At 56.4% G+C, this 25,202-nt stretch overlaps 1 protein-coding gene across 1 annotated transcript in view; it reads right to left on the bottom strand.

The window, feature by feature from the left end:
* Positions 1-25,202, bottom strand: part of SDK2 (sidekick cell adhesion molecule 2) — a 228,181-nt gene that overhangs the window by 120,819 nt on the left and 82,160 nt on the right. The window contains exon 2 of the mRNA XM_090290506.1: positions 891-1,050. Within this exon, the coding sequence (XP_090146632.1) occupies positions 891-1,050 (160 nt within the window). The remainder of the gene's footprint in view (positions 1-890; positions 1,051-25,202) is intronic.

Below are 25,202 nucleotides of genomic sequence, written 5' to 3' on the forward strand. Positions count from 1 at the left end.
GCACCCCTGCTTCCTCCTTTGCCAAAGTGGCCACAGCCACTAGCCAATGCAGGCCAGGGTCGGGGCAGAAGGAAGCTGGAAGTCACCCCAAACTCTGGTCTCCCTCTTTGTAAAGAAAAGGATACTTTTCTGGAAAGGACAGACCCTCCAGCATTAAACCGCCTCCTCTCATTTGCATTCTGGTCCCTGGTGGCAGATTTGTATCAACATCCTCAGGGCAAGATAATCTCGTTTCCCCCCAACAAAACCGATTATGCATATCAGGCTGGGGATTAGTCACCGGGGGAGGGGCTGGGAGCCAGTGAGAGGGGAGGAAAGGAGCAGGAGGGGCACCCAAAGGGCTGGGGGCCAGCTGGGCTGGGGGCGCAGGTGCCCCCACAGCCACTTCTAGCAGCAAAGACCCTGGGCGGGCCTCCTTCACGCCCCACGTCAATAGCTCCCCCAAACAGATATGCTCCTTCCTCTCTTACTGACCTCACATTGCACCCCTCTGCTGAACCCAGGCCGCACCTATAGTGGCCCCTAAACACCGCAGGGCTCTTCTCAGCGGGGAGAGAAGGAAGGGGCTATGGTCACAGCCAGGACAACAGCCTGGCTGCTGATGGTGAGCGCCCCTCCCCTTGTCACCGCCTCCGCCCCATCTACTGTTTCGAGGGCCACCCTGGCCCACCTCCCCACCATCCTCTGCTGGGCTCAGCAGGGCAGGGTCTTCTCACCCCTGGGACAGGGCTGTCCTTGGTCTCCACTTGTGCTCCCCCAGACTCCCAGATGCTCTGCAACAGGAGTCCCTGCCCCTTGAACTGCCCCAGAGGGCCCCCCTCCCTGGTACCCTTTCGGGGCATGGCAGTGACCCTGGCAGCCCAGAGCGGGGGAGGGGAGGCGCGGCTTGCCTGTACTCCAGGGAGAACTTGGTCAGCTCCCTGTTGTTGTGAAGCCACTTGAACTCCAGTGGCCAGCTGCCCTCGGCCATGCACGTGAGCACCAGGCGGTTTCCCTCCAGGTGCACCTGCGTCCGCACCGGCTCCGTCTTGAAATAGGGGGCCACGTCATCTGTGGGGAACAGACACAGAGCCACCGTTATCTTTTGCTCGCCTTCATTCAGTTACTTCTTGAGAGCGCCGACGCCCCTAGGCAGAAGGAGTGTGTGCAGCCAGGCAACTTGCTCAAGGTCTCCCTGGGAGGGACCTGAACTTGGGCCGCTCTGACTTCAGGGGAATGCAGGGCAGAGTCCACGCAGGGGCTCCCCTTCACTGCCAGGCTGCTTGATCCTCCCGTCCCTGGTGCTGCGCCTGCCTGCCTCGACCTCCCCATTCACACACCAGGTCCGCTCCCTGGACAGGGGAGGTGCCACTTCCCAGGCCGTGAGTGTGGGGTTCAGCCGTTGCTATGCCTCTCTGCAGAGTCATGGTAATCTTTTGGCCTGACTTAGTCTGCACAGCCACGCACGAGCCCCATTCAGCCTCCCTCAACTGCACTCCAGGCTCCAGGGGACCACGTAGACCTTCCTGCTCTTCTGGTCAGCGGGAGAGGAGGTGGTGAAATAGACAAGGGGTTGACGCAAGGATGGGGGGAAATAGAGGAAGGGGAAGAGGGCCTGCAAGCCCGTCATGGAGCCTGCCTGCCCTTTGGGATGGGGCGGAGCCGGGGCTGGGGGAGACGCTAGCATCTGGAAACAAGAAGGACTAAAGCACCTGCTAGTTTCTGGACGGTTTGAGACGCTTTAACGATGCTCCTTCACTCCGCATACAACCCCACAAGACAGGATCATAGTCCCCCTCTTAGAGAAGGGTGAGAAACCTGCCCAGGGTCACAGAGCTTGGAGGGGAGAAGCCAGCCCAGAGGCTGAGCACCCGGCCCTGCCCCTCACTTGAAGCATCTGGGACCGGGATGGGAGGGGATGGCTTTAAGGTACCCACACAGACGCGCAGATGTGTGCCGCTGAGAGATGAGGGAAGCGCGTTCCAGAAAGCACCCCTCAATGGCTCATGCAGTGAGTGTTCACTGTACCGGGGGCTTTCTCCCATGATGCTCCCAGCAGCACTCCTGCTGTGATAAGAGGTACAGCTCTGTGACCCCATGGCCACATGGCCGCCGAGCCCAGGTCCAGACTAGCCAGGCCAGGTCCGGCACGCTCCGCCATCCCTCGGTGCCTGAGGGGCGGGGCACGCTCCAGGTCAGAGGAGAGGTGGCCGGCAGGGCCCGCCCGGGGTGTGCTGTCCTCGAGGCCAGCGGTGCCCGTCCCAACAACCACAGCCTGTGTGCGCTCACCCCGCCCACCCCTTCGGTTGTGGGGGTGTGGACAAGCATTCATGTTTCTGAGTCTCAGTTTCCCCATCAAGAGGCATGGAGAGAAACCGGCACCTTGACATCGCCGTAAGGATTACATGAAATAATAATTGTGAAAATCCTAGAGTAGATGTTCTGGGAATGTTCATTTCTTCCCCTCAAAGAGAAGTGTGAGTGTCCCTCCCAGGGAGGGGGCGGCCATCTAGTGCTGGCTGGTGCCCCAGGCACGCCTTGGCCCAGAGCCCATGTTCCTCTATGAGCCCAGAGGGTAGAAACCATCAGACATTATTTTTTTGTCCTAAGACACTGACTCAAGCCAAGGAAGAAGAGAAGGAGCAGGTGTGAGGAGTTGGGGAGAGGGTGACTTAAAGGGTGGAAGGGGGCAAAGTGAGATGCAGCTGGGACAGGTTGGTCAGCCTGCTGGGCATGGGACAAGCTGGGTCCCTTCTGCATGGCAGGCTGACCCCTGAGGGTGTCAGTGGGGCCCGGAGCCCTGGACCCCAACTCCATCTTTTCATCCTCAGACTTAACCAGAGTCGGGCATCCACGGTCAGTCAGGTCCAGACTTTGCGTTCAGGCCTCTCTCTGGGTTTGAGCACCGACTGGTATCTCAGGAGGAGCCATAATGTACATGTGGGGCCCAGGCTGCTTAGCACCCCCACCCCAAGCCCGAGGTCGCAGTCTGATGAGTGTATATATTGCCAATGTCTAGGGGAGTCTTCCTTGAACCCCATCCCTGCTATAGACCCTCACGGCGGGGGCCACTGAGATGCAGACCAGGGATGACCAAAGGTGGCTAGGAGTGGGAGTGCAGACCCACACAGAAAGCCACACCGGGCCACCGACTCCGGGTGACCGCCGGTGTCTCAGCTGTGGACTTGACGCTGCTCCTGCACAGGTCTCTCCAAAACTCCTTACCCCTGTCACGCCAGCTCCCTGCCTGACCAATGGCCGGAAAGGTGCCTCTCTTAGAGCTTGTACTCAGGGGAGTGGCTGGCACCCCTCTCCCCTGTCTCTGGAGTCTGGGGTCCCAGCTCACCTCCGGCCAGTGGCAGAGGGCAGAAATGCAAGCAGGCACTCATTTGCCTCGGGGCGGGGTGCGGCGGCGGGGGGGGGGGGGGGGGAACAGGAAAAAAAGAAAAAAGAAAAAAGAAAGAATAAAAGAAAAATAAAAAAGGATCCTCTGCCCGCCGCCTGCCGTTGAGGCCGCCAGCTCAGCTCTCAGTGTAACAAATGGGCGCATTCGCACTTCAAAGGCTCATTCATATTCTCCAGCAGCTTTCAAGAGCCCTTTGAATCGTGTTTTTAAAAACCCTCTGTTAGTTCCTGTCATCACTCGTTTGTTTTAAAACAATAACATTCCCAGCCCCCGAGTGAGTCAATCCCTGGGATGTGGGTCTGACTCAGAGCCAGCACAGTTGGGGTGTGTGTGCTTGCACGCGCGTGCACACATGCACACACGTGCTCCGCACCCAGACCGCCTCGCCTCTGTATAAGCTGCTTGCTGAGCAATTCGCTCCCAGCTCTGATTTGCCAGTTTGCTCCTCTGGCTCTGCCGGGGGTGCAGCCTGGAGCCCAATGACTTTTGCTTGGGTGGGTTGATTCCAGCAGTTGCTGGAGATAAGGATTTGGGGGAAGAGGCAGGGGGTGGGTGTATCCTTTCCTGAGAACCTGCTGGGCGCGCGGGGCCCTGAGCCGGGGGCTCTGCGTCCCACACGCCGCCATCTTACCCTCACCAGGTGGCCTGGGAGAGCCTAAGTGGGTGTGCACTCATGTGTGTGTACCTGTGTGCGGGTCTGTGTCTGTCTGTACATGTATGTCTGTGTGCACCTCGATCACTGTGCGTGTGTGCTTATGGGCAGGAACGCACAGGTGGGGGAACACAAATCAATGACCTCGGACAGGTTACTTAACGTTTTTGTACCGCAGTTTCCTTACCTGTACGTTGTTATGAGAACACATACACTAACATAACGTGCTTAGAAAAGTGTCTGGCACTTTTGGCCACTATTACCATCGATCACATAGGCAGACTGCTCCCGAGAGAAGAGCTCGGACCCTGTGGGCTGCGCCTGGCAGCCTTCGTCCTGGGATGGCACAGTGCACAGCTCGTACAGGTGTGCACAGCAGCCCGTCAGCCACCTGAGGGCGCAGGCGTCACTCAGAGAGGAGGGCTGTGGACAGGAAGAATCGGCGTCACGCCCAAGTCATTCTCTGAAACTTTCCCTCGCTTTGAAAATACACACATGGGATGCATTTTTTTGTAAACTAGGCAAAGGGAGTTTGAAGTTCACCCTGAGAAAGAATAAAAAAACCCTGCAAAAGAATAGTCAAGAAAATTCTGAAAAAGAATAGTAGTAGAGGAGACCAGCAGAGAGAGTGAACCATATTCTAAAGCTGCAATAATTAAAACAGTATGTTCTTGTACAAATAGACGGATGAAGCAACAGACCAAAAAGTCTAGAAATAGACCCCGATACATATGGGATGATTTCATATATGATGAAAGTAGAATGTCAGGCTGTGGGGGGAAAGACCGATTATTCCACAAATGGCTCCCAGGGAGCCATTTGGGAGAGAAAAAAAGTCGAATCTCTTCCTCACACTTTACCTCAAAATAAACGCTAAATGGATCAATGTTTTAAACATGAAAAATAGAATTCTAAAAGAACTAGAAAAAAATCACAGCGGTTTAAAAATATATAATCTTGGCAAAGTGAAGTATTCGGCAAGTACTTTCTAAGTATTGCACGAACTCCGGAAAGTCGTAAAGCAGATTGATGCCTTCAACTACATAAAAACCACGCAGGGGGGAAAAAAGGTCCATAAGCAAAAAGAAGCGACAAGATGACAAACGGGGGGAAAATATCTGCAACTTTTATCACGGACAAAGAGCTTGTTTCCCTGATATAAAAAATATTCTCATAAATCAATAAGAAAAAGATAAGCAAACTAACAGAAAAATGGGCAAAGGATATGAACAGTTTGCAGAAAAGAATTACAAATAACTCCGACACCTACAAAGATGCTGGATCTCACGACAAGCGGAAGGCAAATGGAAACTCACTAAGATACTGTCTTTGGCTATCACTTCGGCCAAGATCCGAGAGTGTGATAATACCCTGGGTTGGCCAGCCCTTGGGAGACCCAGGCTTGCTGGCGCACAGCTCTAGGGAACTGTCACTTGCGAAGACAACTATGGGAGCCATTTGGCAACTCTCGCCAAAATGAAAAATGCACCCTTCCCCCAACCCACCACCTCTGCAAGGAGCTCACCCTCCACAGACACACCTGTGTACAGATGCGATGGCAGCAGTTCACAGGGGCTCTTGGTTCTGCAACAGCAAAAGCTGAGAAATGACCTGAAGGCCTGCCGAGAGGGCACTGGTTAAAGAAATGACTGTGTCACCCTGCCAGGTGGCTCAGTTGGTTGGAGCATCGTCCCATACATCGGAAGTTTGGAGGTTCGATTCCCGGTCAGGGCACGTGCCTGGGTTGTAGGTTTGATCTCTGGTCAGTTGATGCTTTTCTCTCTCTCTCTCTCTCCCTCTTGTCTCTTTAAAATCAGTGAACATATCCTCAGGTGAGGATTAAAAAAAAAAAAAAAAGAAATGACTGCACGTCCCAACAACAGGATTCTCCTGTAGGAGGCTCTGGAACCATTTTTGGGAACTGCTGTTAGGTGAAAAAAAGCAAGGTATAGAACGGGGTGTGCAATCTGCTACCATTTGTGTACAAGCGTTTTTTTTCTTCAAGTCTAAAAATATATTTGCTTGTATAGCGTAGGTTTTTATTTCTGGGGGATTACACGTGACACTGGGTTCAGTGACGTTTCAGGGAGCCCCAGGGGGGCTGGGGGCTGGGGACGCGCGTTCACGCGGTGCCTTTTGTAACTTTCACGCTGCGTTGTACAGGTCTAAATGGATCGCTTATTCATAAGCAGATTGATGCCTACGTGTGCACGCATGGGTGTGAGTGTGCCGGGGAGCCGTCCCAGGGCAGCCCTGCTGGCGACAGAGGAACAGGCCGGCCTTCTGTGTGCGCGGGACACGGGGGGCTGGCGGGGCTGGGGGTCGCTGACCACTGGAGCCTGAGCCGCTTTGAAGGGAGAGCACAGCCTTCGGAGGCAGACAAGGGGCCTCAGTCCCTGGGCTTCCTTCTCATTTCCCACAGCGCTTCAGGGGGGCCCTGCCTGCCTTTCCCTTGATGTTCCCAACAAGCACCGCCATTGTCACCCTTCCCTCTGGGCTCTAGGCGGCGTGGCCCCCTACAGAAACTTATCTCCACTTCAACCTCCCCTTCCTTTCAGCCCCTAGCCCAGTAATGCCATCCTTCTCTGCAGCCCCTCTCTCTCTCCTGGACTCTGACTTCCCAGCAAGCCCGGGCCTGGGAACCCCACTCCCCTGGAGTGCCAGCTAGGGTGAAGGTCGCCCCCTGCCACCTAATTGCCCAAAAGACGGCTATCTGCCCTCCAGGGCCAGCTTCGATGGGCACGAGGCCTGGACAGACGCCCTTCCCAGCTCTAAAACACCTCCAAGCCTCTCTCTCTCTTTTTAAAATTCCCACCCAAAGACATTCTTTCATGGCTGGTAGAGAGAGAGGAAGGGAGAGAGGGAGGAAGAGGGAGAGACATCGAGTGGTCGCCTCTTGGACGTGACCGGACCAGGGACCCACCCCGCAATCTTTTGATTTGGGGCTGGCCCTCCAACCACGGAGCCACCCTGGCCAGGGCCCAAAGCAGCTTCCTCCTGGGCACATGGTGACTGCGTGGGAATAGGATGGAGGTTGGGATTCTTTTCCCATTGCTCCCTAGTCCGTACACTGGCACTTGTGTCCTGGATTAACCTTCATGACCGGCTATCTGGTCGCCGGCGGGGAAGCCTGGGCTCCCTGGTGCCCTCCCTGGGGCTGGCTGGCCGCACACCTGAGCCGACCAGGCTCCAGGTCAGAGGAAGCAGGGCTCAGGGCCGGCCCCCTCGCCCAGACTCGCTGCTCCCACAGGTCTGCCCCTGGTGCCCCGATTTCATGCTCTTGTACTTATGCGACTCTCCCTATGTGAGCCTTTCTGTCCACTGTCTCAGGGAAGAGTCACGGGAACGTCTCTGAGTAGGTACCCTATCACTACCCCCGTTCTACAGATGGGCAAACAGACATGCAGGAGGGTTCATTCATTTGACTCTGCTACAGACATACACTCAGTTCTGGTGGGTTCCAGATTTTTCTGTAACTGTCACATGGCTTCCCTCATCTGTCCTACTCTCAGACCCTGACCTGTGGCCTTGGGTGGTAAGTGGGGGATGGTGGCCTCTCTCAGGGCACTGGCTTTGAAGCCACCAGCAGGGGTCACACGGTTGTGTGGGAGGGACATTCCACCCCAGTTTCCAATGTCAGGGCCCAGAACTAGATCTGGGGCTGAGGGGCAGACAGGCAGGCTGGCTGGGACTGGCCCGAGAATCAGTGGGAGGATAACGGAGCAGAACATCCCAGGTGAGACTGGTCTACCTGGGGGAGGGGGTTCAGAGGGATGGGTTAGTGGGGTGCAGAATGAGAACCCTGGGAATCAAGGAGGGCAGACAGAGCAGAAGATGAAGTGATCTACGGGCATGAGGGGCCAAGGAAAACGAGGCAGGGGTCGGAGCCCTGGGGCTTCTCAGGAGGGAGAAGCTGAGCGGGGACCCCTGTCCCACAGCTCTGTTCACCATGGAAGCCCCCAGGTGCCACCCTTTTCCAGGGGTCTGGCTTGTAGGTCCCAGTTTCTGTGCTGACTGAAGTTTGATGTTGAGCGGAGTAACCAACAGCTTCCAACCCCTGCCCCAGAGGCTGCTGGGAGGACTAGGTGAGCCAAGCTAAGTCAAGTTCAGAGAACTGTGCTTGGCACCTGCTGGGTGCTCTTCCTGCCATGCAGACCTTTGGAGGTAATCAAATGGGGAGGGGCGGGGAGGGGACATGGGGCAGGGTGTGTTAGGGTTTTCTACCTGTTTCCTGCATCTCAGGGCCATCCCTCTCCGGAGCTCCCAGTGACCTGAATGTCCCAACTCCAATCCTTCAGATTCAGCTCCCTCACGGCTACTCCAGACTGGTCAAGAACCAAGTCTTGCCCAGTGATGGCTTGTCAGGTCTTAAGCAAAGACTCAAGACCTGGGTGAGACAACTGGCGTTGCAGGAGGTTCTCAGTTTTCCTGCAGGCCCCTCAGTCCAGGTGGGGGAGGTGCTAAACATGGCAGGGGGTGGGGGGCTCAGGAAGAGAGTGCTGGGGACCCTGTCCCAGTCCCCGCCCTCCACAGGAAATGCCTTGGGAGGCTGATAAGACCACAGGACCCAGGGCCCCCCGCTGTTCCCCTCTCCCAGCTCCACGAGTGACTTGGCCGTCCTGCTCCTGCCCCACGAAGCCAGGGCGTGACAGCACCTCGGCCCTTCAGCCCAGGCTCCGGCTTCCCTTCTCCTCACTGCTGCTCCCACAAATGAGATGCTAATTTATGCTTCTTCCCTGTCTCCTGGCAGATGCCTAGCCCAGCTCAGCCCTGGTGCTGCCTGCATGCCAAGTGCTTCATTAGCCAAGAAAGAAGGCTCTCGCCTTCCTTCATCTAATCATCGCCGGTGACCTTCAGGAGCCAGGCACCTTCTGACGTCGGGGGGCCCGGGAGGGTGCGGCAATCAATTATGCCTCGGCCGCTGCAGCTGCTGCTGAATGCATTTCTCACTCTGAAAAGCGTGCTCAAAAAGCATCTAATGGAACGGGTCATCAATTTGTTTGAATACACATCTAATCTGATTAGGGGGGCCTAGCCACCAGGGCAGCCAGCATAACTGAGCCCCGATATGGCCCTGTGGAATCTGAGAGGGCTGGAGGGGCCCAGCCTGGGGAGGGTGACCCTAGCCCACCGTCCAGGCAGCTCAGCCCATTGTATGTCGAGCAAAAAAAGTCACAGAGGAAAGAACAAAGCTGTGGCCTCAACCCAGAGACCACAGGTCTGGGATGACGCCTCCTGGCTTTCTGTCGCCCTGGCACTGGGCACAGAGTCTGAGGCAAAGGAGATGCTCAGAAGTGAATGAATGAATGAATGAATGATGATGATGATGAGGTCCAATGTGAAAGCTAAGGGAGGCAGATAAAGTCAACTCCCAGGCAAGACTAGCTGATGCTCATTCTGGGTTGAATGGGGCCTGCTCTCCAGCCCCACTCATGTCCTTCCTGGAACCTCAGAATGAGACCCTATTTGGAAACAGGGTCATCGCTGATGTAATCAGTTAGGATGAGGTCACGTGGGAGTAGGTGGGCCCTATATGACTGGTGTCTGCATGAAAGGAGAAGAGAACACAGGAGCAGAAATAAACACACTGGAGAAGACAGCCAGGTGGCAATGCAGGCAGAGATTGGAGGGGGGCACCTACAAGCCAAGGAACACCAACAGGTGAAAAAGTGAACAAATGAACTTGCTGTTGAACTTGGCCAGGTCACCTCCCGCTTGGGGGCTGACATTCCCGGGGACTCTATGTTCCCTTCCAGCTCTGATGTTGGGAGACCTGAGTAGTAGTGTGGGTTGGGCCCTGGAATGGGGATCGAATCCTGACCCCCACTAGCTAGGTGACCCCAGGCATCTCTGTAACCCCTCCGCATCTCAGTCTCCTCAACGGAGACATGGGATAACAGTAATGTGACCTCACAGGCCTATGGAGAGGGGCGAGTGCTTAGACCAGCACCCAGCACACAGAGCCCACGTGAGGGGAGTTGTCATCATCCCTCATCCTTTCTTGGGGGGACCCCTCCAAGCCCATCTCACAGCCAGGGCCTCGGGCCTGGGTAAACAATTCCAAGGCATCCCCAGCCTTGCATGGGACAAAGATGGTTCTCATCTCTGACAGGTTTATTTTGCGATTAACAGAGCAGGAGGGAGCCCTTTCTCCCATTTCAACTGGAGGATTCAGAGATTAAACTTATACCATTGATTAGACTGTTTTTGCCTAACAGTGATATTATCATTTTAATATATTCAGATTCATCTGAGTTGTACAAGCAGCAATAATAAGATTTTCACTAACTCCAGGAATTCCTCCCAAGAAGCTCGAAGATGCTGCATGGACGACACTTGCCTTTCTCTTGGTGACCCCAATGTGGGACACGTGCTGGGATTCTCCTATTTACAGCTGGGATCTGAGGCCCCTGAACATGAAGGGCCTTCAGCTTTGGGGGTCAGCTGCCTAGCCAGGTCTGTGCCCACCTGGTGTCTGCCATTCTCCCAGGTGACGCCTTTGAAGACTGCTCAGCAGGGAAGCTCCACTGTCAGCTTCAGTAACAGAGAAACATCTGCCTGCCACAAGCCTGGAGAAGCTGAGAGAAGGCACTGGCAGGTCATGCATGTTTCCAAGAGCCCACACTGGGCGGGCTCTAATGTCCACCTTAGCCAGTGATGGCACCCCCAGACACGGGGTGCAGAAATGAACAAGTGGTCCCAAGCTCTGGGTAGCATGCTTCCCAGGCGTGACCCCCTTTTCCTCCACTTTTTTACTCTTGAGAAAGGCCAGCACCCAAGGGAGATGGTTCCTTGGGCCTGAGAAGAGGAAACAGGAAGTGAGGAAAGGCAGGAACTGGTGGATGTGACTTCTGCATCCAAGGGAACTAAGCTGGACAGCAGACCTGTGAGGGGCTCCCCGCTTGGCCACATTACCCCCAGTTAGGGGCTTCCCACCCACTTCAGTGGCTTCCCCTGAGGCCTCCCCTTCCCAGGCATCAGGGTAGGCTGGTCAGCCCAGGAGAAGGGGAGAGAAAGCTGTTTGTGAAGACGTAATCCATTCCCAGCTCCCTGCGTTTTCTCATTTAGGCCTCCTGACCACCCTGGGGGAGAGTTATTACTATTACTACCCTTGATTTCTCTGCTAAAGCTCCGAGGAGAGAGGCGTGAGGTCACCCTGGAGTCAGAGCCTGTGTTTGAACCTGCGGCTGCCTGCCTCCCTGCGAGGCCTCTGACCTCCTCTCAGGTCAGCGCTGTGTTTGGATCACAGGGAAGGAGTCCGGGGCTGGGCCTGAGTAGGGAGGGAAAAACAAAGCCCAGCGTCTGTCTTCACGCAGAGGCTGAGAGATGGAACCTGCCGCTCAAGAAGAAGACACATTCATCAGGCTGGTGACCCGGGTGTACCGGCGCTTTGTGGCGTGTAACAAAGACTGCGGAGCAGAAAATTGGAGTTCAGTTTGCCGTCCATCCCGCACAGCGCTCAGCCCATTCCAGTCCGTGGCAGGCACCTCTGCGTTTCATCATAAATAATAACACCACGCGCTCGATGGCCCTTTCAGCAGCTACAGGCCCTGAGCAATTTACAAGCTGGATTATACACACAGATCTGCACATGCCCACGGCTGGTACACGCGGCCCCTCCCCAGCCACTCGCATGGGTACACGTGACATCTTCTTTTCCTGTCACCCACCTGGGGGCTGTGCCCAACCTGAAGGGAAATGGGCCCTTGTCCCTGCGGGACAGCAGGCCCAGCCTCTGCCCCGACTGCCCCCTTGCCTTTACTGACACGTGTCCTCAGCAGGAAGCCCACCAGGGACCAAGTCTTTTTTTTTTTTGTAATAACTTATATATTTGTCTGTTTATTTATTTATTTTTAGAGAGAGGGGAAAGGAGAAAGAGAGGGAGAGAAACATCACTGTGTGGTTGCCTCTCGCTTGCGCCCCCAACTGGGGACCTGACGTGCAACCTAGTCATGTGCCCTGACTGGGAATCGAACCAGCGACCCTTGGCTCGCAGGCGGGACAAGTCTTGCTGCCCCTTCCTGGACCAGGTGCAGGGGCCACGACCCCTCGCTGCTGTTTTAGAAGGGGCTTCCGGATCTCCTGTGATCAGTGGGGCGCCTTTGTCTCCACAAGAAGCCCTGCTTCTCTCCTCCAGACTCCACAGGGGGGAGTGGGGCACCACAGTAACCGAGACCCCTTACTTCAACCACCCGCTTAGCAGATGAGACACCCGGAGCTCCAAGCGAGGCAGCCACTCGCCTCGGGGATCCACGTCAGCTGCCGTGCTGACACCAAGCCCAGGGCTGCCGGGGCACAGACGGTGACACAGAGAGCCACGAGGAGGGAGGCCTGCCAAGGAGCTGGGCAGATTGGTGGCTTCCTCGAGCAGCCTGGAGGTCTTCCAGGAGGCAGGGGCTTTGGGGCAGAGTCCTCAGGGGGCTCTAGCCACAGCTCCTCCCTCTTCCCATCCAACAACTGCAGTAAAACATTGTATGATTCCACATCTATAAAATGTCCAGAATAGGTAAATTCATAGACAAGACACAGACTGGTGGCTGCCAGGTGTTTGGGGGAAGCAGGGGTGGGCAGTGACTGCTTAAGGGGTACAGGGCTTCCTTTCGGGGTGATGAAAATGTTTTGAAGTTAAGTAAGGACAGTGGCTGCACCACATGTGAATGTATTAAATGCAATTGAATTGTTCACTGTAATGCGGTTAATTTCATATTATGTGAATCTGATTCAATGGAAAAAACGAGTACATTTGGTGCAAGGTCTTTTCTCGTCCTCCCACTTCTATGCCCCCCACTCCGCCGGCCCCATATATATGGTCCTTAGGAGGGAAACTGCTGAGTGCTCCTTCCTGGCCTGAGAAGTCACCTGGCCCCTGCCTCCACGTCCTGCCGTGAGTCAGGCGCTGGATTTCACGTGGCCTAGGAGCACAGGGCCTAAAGCCCGTACTAGTTCCAGGCAAAGCCCCCGGCCGTTGCCCAAGCCGATGGGCTATTTGGTACGAGGGCAGAGGCGCTCCTTGGATTCACAGGTGGACAGCGGGGCCTGAGCCCCATCTCCCCATGTATTATACAAACTGCTGGATGAGGAACCAACACCTGCGCTTTCTGAGCTGTCACTGGGGTGAGGAGGGTCCTGCACCGCCCCCGTGGCGGGCTCATTAGAGTACACCGCGACAGAAGTTAACCAGGAAACGGGCCTGGCCCAGCACGGGCCACGGGGATCTCCGGGCCAGGCCTTGCGCTCACGCTCATTCCTGCCGCACAGCAATGCCGTGGCGTGGGAACTGCTGACCACCCCATTGTCCAGAGCGGGTGGCACTGGCCCGGCTGAGTCACTGCCAAGGTCCCAGAACGGGGAAGTGGCCGGCGGACTTGTGGGGGAGCATTAAGGGTTCGTTTCCTTGCTCTTCTCACAAAATCCAGGGTCACGGAAGGCCAACCCGGAGTGTGAACTCTGAGGCGGGGAGAGGGAGGAGGCACCAGAGGTTGTCGCCCTGGCAAGGCGGGGAGGTGGGGGGTTGAGCTACGGGCTGTCCTGACCTCCTATCCCGGCTGCAGCTGCTCCTGCCGCCCCCCTTGCCGTGGCCCGGCTGTCCCTGCTCACGGGGCTTGGTGGCAGGTGGCTTGTCCGGACAGCACCCCGGTGCCCTGCTTGGGGAAGTCCAAGGAGCCCGCTGGACGGGGGGTGCGACCGTTAGCCTTGCACAGGGACCGGCCGGTCTCCCGTCCTGCCTCTATCTTCTGTCGTCTTGCAGACCCAGAGCCCACGGGTTGGGCGTTAAAGGTGACTGCCACCAGGGAGGTCGGGCGGCTTCCTCTCTGGTCAGCAGATGCCACATCCCCAGATGCTATCGGGGCTCCCAGCTTCTCCAGAGGAGCCTGGGCCTGGCAGCTGATACTGGGGGAACCAACAAGAGAGACCGAGACACAGGGGAATTCATATTCACGAGAGACAGGCCAGGTTTCCCAGGAGCATCTCCACGGGGTTGCAGGTCACACAGAGATGGGCTCGTGCTCCCGGCACGGGTCCCCAGCCCTCCCGCGGGCGAGGCGAGGGAGGAGGCAGCTGCTGGGCTGGACAGCAGACAAAGCCCTGGGCTGCCGGCCAGCCCCGCCCAGCTCTGCCCCGAACAGACGAGTGCGCGTGGCCTCTCACAGGCTCCGAGCACCTTGAGGGAAGCCTTTGGGTGACAGATGAGGAAACTGAGGCAGCGGAGTTTCAGGGAGGATTTGAGCCCTGCTTGTCCGATCCCAAGTTCCCCTGTCTCACTTGATAGCTTTTGGCCTCACTTTCCCATCAGTAAAATGGACATAAGGTTGAACAGATGCCCACTGCCCGCTTCCAAGTCTAGCTGCCACTCCAGGGCTTCCCTGGGGCTGTGTCTGGCTTACGCTGGAGAAGCCTCTTTCTCCCAAGAGAGTCCCAGCTGCCCCTCTAGATGGAGTGAGGTCTGGGTGCTTTAGGAGGTTCTGCACGGATTCCTGCTATACCCTGTTATGGGTTGAACTGGGTCTCCCCGAAAGGTATATCAAAGTCCTAACCCCAGTAAGTCTGTGACTATGACCTTTTGGGCAACAGTCTTTGCAGATGTGACCAAGTTAAGATGAGGTCATTGGAGTTGGCCCTAATCAAATGTGAATGACACAGGGAGAAGACAGCTAGGTGACAACAAAGGCCAGAGACTGGCGTGATGCACCTACAAGCCGGGGGACACCAAGGATTGCTGACAACACCAGCACCTGGGCGAGGGAAGAAAGGCTTCTCCCTCAGAGCCTTCAGAGAGACCACGGCTCTGCTGGCACCTCGGTTTTGAACTCCAGACCTGAGAGACTAGACTTGCACTGTTTTAAGTCACCCAGTTGGTGGTACTTGGCTATGGCAGCCCTAGGAAATGATTCTAGCCCCGCACCAATGCCCTATGCTAAAAAAACAAAACAAAAAAAACCGTTAAAGCTAACATTGAGCCACTGGGCAGAAACCCTTCCTATTCTACAAAGGTTCGCAGACGTTCCCCCCAAGTAGAAGTGAGACTCCTCTTTGAGCTCCCTAAGTGACACACGTCTATTGTCACATCAGTAACCCCCTGTGCTACCCCCCAAGCTTCCGAATGCCCCGCTGGACTCGCAGCTGTAAGACGACGCATCTCGGTCATTTTTGTGCCCTGGCCCCTCCCGGGTTTCCTGCATAGAGCAGGAGCTCAATCCTGACCGAAGGACTGAATTAAAGGAATGCTCTTGTTCCCAGGGGGGAGTCTGTGACAATCCCTAACTGGTCCCCGACCTATCGCTTCCCATTTTCACCCATCAGTTCCCCACGTGCCGGCCACACCTCGCGCTCCCGGGCCCCGGAGTGTGTGTGCCAGCCGCTCTGCAGTGGGGCTTGAGCTCAGCTAATGGTGACTGACGACACCCTGCGAGGCAGGGAGCACACGGGCGGCAGGACTGGCAGGCTGGCAGGAGGCACTGGCGTGATGGATGGCCCTGCAAGGCCATTTCCAATTCCTTCCCTGGAAGCTGGGCTTTTCTGGGAAGGAAAGCAGCGTGGCCCCTCCACCGCCCCCTCCTGCCCGTGAGCGGTCTCCCCTCCTTCCCAGAACTAAAGCCCCTGCCCTTCCCTGGTGGCTGGGGCATGGCAGCAGATGGGACGTTTGACTTTTACAGGATCCAGAAGTAGATGACATTCCTGATGCTCCCCCTTTTCATGCAGGGACACTCCCATCAGAGGCAATGACCTGGGAGTCACACATGCACTGTCCTCTCCCCTCTGGCCTGCTCCCCTCATCCCTCTGCCAGGGTCCCACAGCCCCAGGGCTCGGCCTCCGTCCATGGTTTATGAGGGCCAGGTATCTCTGTGCTCTGTGTGTGATCCCTGAGCCTAGGGAGATACGACTGTCCTGTGGTACAGCTAGAAAAACTGGGGCTCCAAGCCATGAAGGGACAGCCCAGGCTACACAGGTGGCCACTGGGGAAATTGGAATTTGAACTCAGGGCTGTCTGTCGCCCACGTCCACACGTAACAGGTGAAGTGGGTTGGAAAGGCAAGGAGCCATCTCTGGGCACTCCGTCCTCAACCAGGATGCGTCTCTGGGAGGCTAGGCAAGAGTCCCACCTGCTAGGGTAAGCCCACTGTTCCCATGGATGTGGCCTGGCCTGGGGGCACCGGGGAAAGGCAGGGCCGGGTCCTCAGCAGAGGCCAAACCACCACACACAGCACATAGTTGGGGTGTCAAGAAACCCCCTTCCCCCGGACCTGTGTGACTTTGGGGAGCCAGGCTAGCTCTCCAAACCTCAGTTTCCCTTTAGGTCACAGCCAGGCTCATCTCTCCCCATCCTCCCTTGGGGTGCCCAGGACTAAGTAAGAGATGGCATTTGAGGCAAGAAGCCAGAGGGTTAAGGGTCTTGTCGCCAGCCGTGTGAGACTCATGGGAGGCTCCCAGCGGGGACTCATTCAAGAAGAGGGTGGGCCACAGGAGCCACCCTCAAAGGGCTAAGGCCAGGAGGGGCCCCGTCTGGCCATGCTCGGGCGTGGGCAGCAGCAGTCTGGGAGCTGTGGTCTGGCTATGGGCAAACCAGCATGGGAAAGCAAGAGTTTACAGGAAGGCTACAAGTTACTGGAAAGGACCATAAATTAATATAATAGGGCTGTTTGGCTGGTGACAAGGGATAAAACATGCGGTCCAAAAAGGCCCCGTGTGAGATTGTCAGAGGGAAGAATAGAAGGCAAGACGGAGTGAAGAAAAAGGGAGGAAATGGACTCACAATGTGGTGACGGGTGGGGGAGGGGCAGCTGGCCCTCCTGACCTTCCCTCATCTCCTCATCTCAGGCCTCCCCTTTCCCTCCCATCGACACACCCAGCATCAGGTCCAGATGCTTCTCTCCAGCCGCCCCTGCACAGAACCCTTCCTGTCCTTGAACTTGTTCCTTGTCTGCTTTCACTGGCTCCTCCATCCCCACCTGCCACGAAGGCCCTCACCTGCTCCCCAGATGTCTGGGGCCCTGGATGCGCCTCTCACACAAATGCGCTTGGCCCTCAGCCGTATTGCAGAGCATGCATTTCATTCCTGCATTCACTCATTCAAAGCTCAGTTCCCTAATTCAGCAAGTGCTTCTGGAACACCTACAATGCGCCCCTGCTGTCCCTCCCAGGCCCGCAGGGAGCTGGATGAGCACATCCGACAGCAGGATGCATGCCCACTAGAATGGATCCTATGATATACCAGGCCCGCGGTGCCGGTGAAGCTTGCCAGCCCCGCTGGGACCATCAGGGAAGGCAGCCCGGCAGAGTTTGAAGGGAGAGGAGGACCTGAGCCAGGTAGAGGGCTGTCAGGAAAACTCTCAGGCAGTGGGCATCGTCTGTGCAAAGGACAGGAATCACGAGAACAGCAGCTTCAGGGAGCTCTGGGTGTTTCAGCGTGATGGGACAGAGGTGCAAGGGTGGTGGGCCATGAGGCCGGAAGGGATGAGGCAGTCTGGCGCAGCGGCCAGAAATGTGCCCGGACAGAATAAACCTGGGCTGACGCCCTGGCTTCTTCAATTAGGAGCTGCGGGACCTCGGGCAAAGCACTTAGCCCCTTTGAGCCGGCGTTCTCATTTGAGAAGAATGCGGGGAGCATAAGAGCACCTGCCTCACAGAACTGTGACAAAGGATAAATGAGGACGCGCAGTTATCTCTGCGTACAGTTTCCGGTCTTTGAATGAATGAATGGCGACTTGGGGGGGGGGGTTGGTTCTAGAGAAGAAAGGGCTCATCCGCGGTGTGAAGTGGTTTGGATGTCTTCCCGAGGTCGGGGGAGAGGCACTGGAGATTCTGAGAGAGAGAGAGAGAGAGAGAGAGAGAGAGAGAGAGAGAGAGAGAGAGAGAGAGAGAGAGAGAGAGAGAGAGAGAGAGAGACCCTCTTTAGCCTCTCCCAGTTCTAGTGGTTTGTGACCCTGGAAGCGAGTCAAACGCAGTTCAAAGAGAAGATGAAGAACTCAGAGATGGTCTTGTATGACCCTTGAGGAGGAGGGAATGAAGGATCCTCACTTCTCAGCAGGATCATGACTCACCTGGCCAACCTTTCCTGACCAGTGAACACAACTGTGGGCCAGGGCCTGGAGCACAAAGAAGCAAAGACGCACCCTGCCCTGAGGCCCTGCAAGTGGCAGGAGAGAGAGAACTGACCCGGGAAGGGATGACTGATGGTGTGAGGTGTCACGGGGCACAGCTAACTGCAGACATGGGAACTGGGTGCAAAGGGCTTGGGGGATTGCGTGGGACCCCTGAGGACGGGGCGGGCAGTCAGGGAGCCATGTGGAGGAAGGAGGATTGTGTGTGTGAGTCAGCTGCGTAGTGGCACTGAGCCGTCAGCTCTGTACCGGCCACCTTGCGATACGCTGGGACTCAGTGCAGGGGCAAGACAACGCCATCTGTGAGCTCATGGAGCTTAGAGTCTACCCAGAAATGCAGGTGTGACACAAGGGACTGCAGGCGTGACGGTGCTGGGAAAGCGAGGTGTCGGGGGCAGTGGGAACATGCACACAAAGGAGAGACCTCCCCAAAGGTGACACAAAACTGAAGCCAGTCGAGAGCGGAAGCAGGGGTGCCAGGCAGAGAGGGAGGGGACAAGCAGCCTGGCCCGTTCCCATCAGGCTAGAGCACCGGCCCTCATGGAGGGGCAGGGTTTAGGGGACCACATCCCCAGGAGCCCGCTGTCTGTGGGCACATATCCCCTCCCCCACTGCTCCGGGAAAGAGTCCCCAGGGGCAGCCATACAGGGAGAGCAGGGGCTTCTGTCCCCTCACCTGCAGTCCTGTCCCTGCAGCTGTGTCCTCCTGGCTGCATCCTCCCTTCCCCCACGCCTCTCCCACACTCTGCTGACTCCTGGACATGGCAGAACCGCCATCCTCCACGACAGATTCAGACCAATCGTCCCGCAGCTCATCCACTCACACCACATCTACACCCTCAAGGTCAAAGCTTTTGTTTCCAGGTGAGCAGGAGGGTGAGTGGAGAGTCCCTCTGGTCGTGCCCAGTCCCAGGTAACTTAGGGACCCATCCGCGCATCCGTTCCCCTTTGCCCTGAGGCACACATGCGGGTGAAGGGAGCTGGGGAGCAGGCCTCGCCCCTGCACCTCTGTGTCCCTTGGAGTCCCTGAGGTCTCCCTGACTTCTGCTCCTGTGAGTGGCTCTCAGGGCCTCACTTATGAGTCCCCTCTGTTGCCTCTTTCCTGAGCCTTCTTAGACAATGTTGGCCACTAGAGCTTCTTGTAAACGTCTCCTTAGCGTTCCTTTCAGTCATAGGAGAAAATATTTCCCTGTCCAGAAGAAAGAGGGTCCTGGAGAGAGACAGGAGGCGGTTCAGCTTGTAGCAAGGAGCACTTAGGAGCGCCACCAGGCCGCCCCGCAATGAAGGAGCGACGAGACTGGGAGACCCGAGGCGTCACTGAGGGAACACGGGGCTGGAACGCGGAGAGGTTCCAGCGGGCCTGTCTCCACCGCTGTGCGCTGGGAAACTTTGGAAAATCCACTCCACGCCCCCCTCCTCAATGTTCTCATCCAAAAATGGAGGTAGTGACGTCAAGATCAAGAGTGGTAAGACAATTCAACAGGTGGCCCCGGGAGCTGGCCTGCAAGGGGTCTATAACGAGCGACAGGTGGATGTACTGGGTTGCACAGTGCCCCCTCCCACAAAGTTCATGATCACCTGGAATCTCAGAATGTGACCTGAATTTGGAGCTAGGATCTTTGCAGATGGAACTAATTAAGATGAGGTCTTATTGGATTAGGATGGGCCTTAAATCCAATGACAGCTGTCCTTATAAGACCAGGGGAGGACAGAGAAACAGGGACGACGTTCCACCCGAAGATGGAGGCCGACATTAGACGGATGGACCGCGGGAGCCCCCAGAAGCCACGGGAGAGGCCTGGAACACAGTCTCTTTCAGAGTCTCCAGAAGGGAGCAACCTTGCCGACACCTTGGTTTTGGACTTCGGGCTCCAGAACTGAGAGAGAATACATTCCTGTGGTTTTAGGCCAGCGGATTTGTGGTCGTTTGTTCCGGCAGCCACAGGAAACCAATACAGTGGTAATAATAAGGTAGTAGGAGAGGCACTGCCTTCATATTGGATCCCTTCTTGTCTGTCCTGTGGGGGTGGGTGCAGTTTTTGGGGGAGGGGGGGAGCAGCACCAACCCCCACTGTCTCGCAGTCTAGGTTGGACAAACACTAGGAGAGGGGGAGTGGCAAGTTTCTTCACGCTTCACTCCAGCTTCTGGTTTCATCTCTGGCACCCCTTCTCTCTGGGGTCCATGGAAGACTCACAACCTTATAAACTGGGGAAGGGCTGGAGGCCTGGGCGGAATGTGGATGGGGTAGGGGTCCGTGGTGTGGAGGGGAGCAATAATGTTAAAAGGGCACCACCGCCTTACCTGCCCACTCTCACCTTGTCTTACGTGTTACTATTGCCTACCTTCCTCTGACCTCTTCCTTACTAGAGTCTTAACAAATGTCACAGCACCTTGTGACCTTTCAGAAGGGAACCGGTCGTGCAAGTGCTGAATCACCAGACCCCTTGTGATCCCCTGCAAAGCGTCTTTCCCCGGGAAGACGTGTGTCTGTGTTCTCTGACCCCTGGTGTCAAGTTCCTCCTAATCACCAACCCTTCAGAGGCTGGTGGGACGTCTCTAGAGGGTCTAGTCGTGCTGGTCACTTACTTCTTCCCTGAAACTCTCCGCACCTAGGTGTCCATTCCCTTGTCCCGGTCCTTCCCCCGCCCCCCTGCCGCCCTGGCTGGCTCTTCTTCCTCCTCGGCCTCAGAAATGTTGGTGTCTCCAGGTTCCTGTATTGGTCCTTCCTGTTGCCCCCCCTTGCCCCTGGCGAGAACACCCTTTTTCTTTTCTGAGGTCAACCACTGCTTGGATGTGGGTGCCTCCTAGGTCTCCAACCCCGGTTTTTCGTCTGAACCAATCGACGCCATGTTGAGGACCTCCAGGCTCACGCTGAAAACATCCAAAGCTGAACTCAGGCCTCTGCAAGCGTCTGGAGTCCCCCTCATTCTTTCCTTCGGTTAGCAGTATTGTTCACCCAGGCACCCACGCCAGAAACAATGGCAGACATCCTCTAGGCATGCTTCTCTTCCCTGTCCCCTGCATCCCATCACCCGCGTAAATGTTCCTCAAACCAGCAAGCCGCCCCTGCCCTGATCCTTTCATCTCTGATCGAGGTTTCTTCCGCCAAGCCCTAATAACCTCCTGGCCATCGGTCATTAGTTTGATCTCCTTAATTAAAGGGATTTCTAACCACATGCTTCCTGTTTAAATCCCTTCAGTGGCACCCCATTGCATATAGGAGACAGCATTCCACAAACAATACAAAGCCCTTTTTGCCACTGTTCTGGAAATATTGGTTAAATGGAAGAACTCAGTCACTTGGGATTTCTTACCAAGCTGCATAGCCTTAGCGCTGGGTCCTTGCTCCAGTCAGCCCACCGCCTGACTCCCACCGCCCTGCCCCTGCGGGTGAGGCCGCAGCTCATCTCTGCAGTGATCCCTCCCTTATCGCGGGTGTTACGTTCCAGACGCCCCCACGACAGGTGAAAATCCGTGAAGTAGGAACCTTACATTTATTTTAGTGTTTATATATATTTTAAGGCTTTAGAAACCCTTCCCACACACTTATAAACCGTTCCCAGTCCCTTATTAACCTTTCCCAGTCCCTTATTAACCTTTCCCACTCCCTTAACCTTTTCCACACTTTTATAAACACTACGTATGTCCTTAAACATATTCTACACTCTTAAACCTACGTAACTTTAACAACATGTGTATACAGTACCGCAAAATCCCACGATAGAGTGAAAAATCCACGATAAATAATTAAATATAATATTTTAAAAAACCCCGCGATACAGCGAGGCTGCGCTAAGCGAACCGCGATATAGAGAGGGACTCCTCTACTCATGTCCACCATGTTGCATTATAGCGACTGCATTATGCTTCCTCCGCTCCCTCTAGACCAGTCATTCTCAACCAGAAAAGACTGCCCCTGTCCCTACTCCAGGCACTGTCAAGAGACCTTCCAGCTGTCACAATGGTGGGGACGGGGGAGCGATTAGCATCCAGTGGGGAGAGGGCAGGGATGCTTTGCTACGTCCTACAACGCACAGACAGTCCTCATGACAAAGAATCATCCACCGTGAAATGTCAATGGTGTCGAGGTTGAGAAACCCTGGCCCAGACCAGAGCAGGGACCACATCTAGCTGCTCCCCCACTGCGGGGGCCAGCCCGTGGGCCTGCAGCACCATCGGGCCTCAAAGCGTCAGCCGAGGGAGCATCTCCACATGCCCCTGTAGCCCTGGAGCGAAAGCCAGGCGCTGCCCCAGCGGGAGGCCTGGCCCCAGGGAAAGGCTGCTATGCCTCACAGCCCCTTGGATCCCGTGATGGGGAAGGAGGCAGCTGAGAGCTCTGTCCTTCTAAGAGGAGCCGCTTCCTCCTGGACCAGGGCCATCAGATGAGACCAATTCAGCCAACATGCTGGCAGGACTGTGCTAACATCGCCCGACAATGAAATCGCCCTTCTCCCCAGTGCTGACTCCCTGGCTGATGGAGTAACAAGCCTATTCATTAGGCCTGTGATGGCAACGTAGAGGGGACAACTTTTCCAAGGCAAGAGGGGACTGGGGGCTCTCTCCTGTCCCATCTGAGATGGAGCCTTAGGCTGGACTTTGTCACTCTCCAGAGAGAGAGGAAGGCTGCCTCTTGCCATGGCTGCAGCTCCAAGGGGTCAGATGGTCTGTCTCTGGTCCCAGGCTTCCCAAAGGCAGGGGGACAGATCAGTGACTCTCCTATGGCCTCGGCACAGCAGTTGGCCCAGACAGGCACTTCATAAAGGCATGTGATAAAGAGCAGTATAAACATCAAAGGGCCTCTCTCCCCTTTCAGGTTCCGTCTCTGTTCCTTCTTGCCGTCTCTCTGGATGCCCAGTCTTGTTCTTTTCTCTCTGGGAGCTGTCCCCTCCACCCACCGGGTAGCCCTCATGCCACAGCCGGATGCCGGCAGGGCAGCACTGTGCCAGGCAAGCACAGAGGAGTCCTCCTGTTGTCCTCTTCAGCTGGTAGTGCTGAGGGGGTGTGCCAGCCACCACGTCCCCACCTGGTTCTTCAGCCCCAGACGTAGGGGGCATGGAGCCAGTACATTCTTGGGCTCCACAGGGCCAACTTGTACCCACTGGCATGTGGTCTGGCTGGCTTCAGAGACCAGCTGCCAAGCCTGGAAGGATGACATCCCCAGAGGAGGGGAGCACTTCTCCCCGCAGTCCATCTGTCAGTGGGCAGTGGGCAGTGACACAGGGGTGTGTCCCCAGCAAGCGCATTAACAGTCTGGAGACCCCTAGTCCTGGACCCAGGCCCCAAGGCCCTCTAGGGGACACACCCTCGTTCTGGGTCAACACTGGTTCCGTCATCACACCCATGGGGACCTGCCCTCTAGTCACAAAACTCCCTTCCCAAGGAGCTCTGTGCTCGCCCTCCTCTCTGCAGACCCTGCGGACCCCGCGGGGCCACCTGCCACCAAGAGGCCCCCAGCTCCCACCTCCAGCCTGCCCTCCAGCACCTTCAAGGAAGTGCCTCTCCCTGAGACTCTGCCCCTGAAGAAGGGTCATTATTGCTAATGTCTTTTCTCCCCCATCTGTTGTGATTGTTTACACTCCACTTGCTAATTAGAGACTAATTAGCTGGTGCTGAAATTCATCACTTCCAAACACAACAGGCAGCAGGAAGAGCGCGGGGCTGCCTGTGCGGACAACATCTGCACCTCCGCTTGCAGCCAAGGCCTCGTCGGCTCCTCCCGCCCCGGCTCCTCCTCCTGCACCTCCTTCTCCCCCCACCCAGGAAGCCCCCAAAGGCCTGGGGGCACCTGCTCTTTTATGCAGCATCCCCAGTACGGGGCCCGCACAGCTCCTGGGGAAGATGATAAGCTCTCATTCAGTGAGGGAATGCATGAATGAATGAACGAATTCAACCAGGTGTGCTGCTGGGACCAGGCGCATGGAACCCACTCGCGCGCGTGAGACAAGACGCCGTCATGATTCAGGGGAGAGTGGCTCTGCAGCTGGGACGTGATCCAGGCTGAGGCAGGACCTCTGGAAGGCCTTTGGGGTCCTGGGTGCGGGGCGCAGGGTGCGGGCCAGAGTGGCGTGGAGGGAGGAAAGACAAACAGGAAAAGGAGAAAGACAGAAGATGAAGTGACAGAGACAGGGGCAGACGGCCAGCCAGCCAGAGGCACAGAGAGCGGGAGAGAGCAGGAGGGGCCGCGGCGAAAGGGCCGAGGAAGCCTCCCCATGCTGGCTCGGGTGAGGAGGTGTGGCTGCGTCTGAGAAAAATCTCTGCGGCCCACGGGGTGGCCTCGATTGAAACCATCCATTTCCATGACAGCCGGGAGTGAAGCGGACCCGGGCCCCGACCTCCCTTCCTCTCATCTCAGAGAAAGCCGCTGCTACTACCCAAAGCTCCCTTCTTCTAATTAGGCTGCGGCCGGCAGGGCCAAGGGGCCAGCCCCGGGGATACTCTCTCTCCAAGATTGGCTGTCTGCTGGCTGGGCCCCGGAAGCCCAGCCTGAGCCTCTGAGAGGCAGGGTCTCCAGCCCAGGTCTTGGTCTGAGGATGTGCTAGGGCGGCTCCAAGGAAGAAGCCCCAAGACAGTCCCGGAACCTCAGCTCTACCCCTAAAGACAACGTTAACCCCTACAGCCCTGGCCAGGGAACCATAGGTCATCTCAACGCAAAACCCTCGTCTGTGTGTGGTCCCCTTGCCCCCCTTGGTGCACAGGTTGTATGGGTGTCTCACCTCTGCCTTCTCTGTGCGCAGGACTTCGGAAGACACACAGCCTCGGCCTGATCCATGCCCCCCACCCCATGTCCCGCCCCCTTCCTTGCTGTGTGACTTAGGCTAGGACCCATAACTTCTCTGAGCGTATTTACCCAGCTCTAAAATGGGGATGTCAACACCGTGGGGTTGCTGCTAGGACAAGTGGGATGATTGTTCCCTCTCTTTGGCACAGTGCCTGGTACTCCATAGGTACTTGAATGAACGGTGGGTTGGCTGCCTCGCAAGAACACACACCTGGCCTTCTCCTCGGTCTCCCCCTGCAGATGGTAGCATGCTGGGGTTGCAGGCTGGTGAACGTGAGACAACCCTC

This window comes from Furipterus horrens, unplaced genomic scaffold (genome assembly GCF_987537825.1).
Source record: "Furipterus horrens unplaced genomic scaffold, mFurHor1.1.pri manual_scaffold_11, whole genome shotgun sequence".
NCBI lineage: Eukaryota > Metazoa > Chordata > Mammalia > Chiroptera > Furipteridae > Furipterus > Furipterus horrens.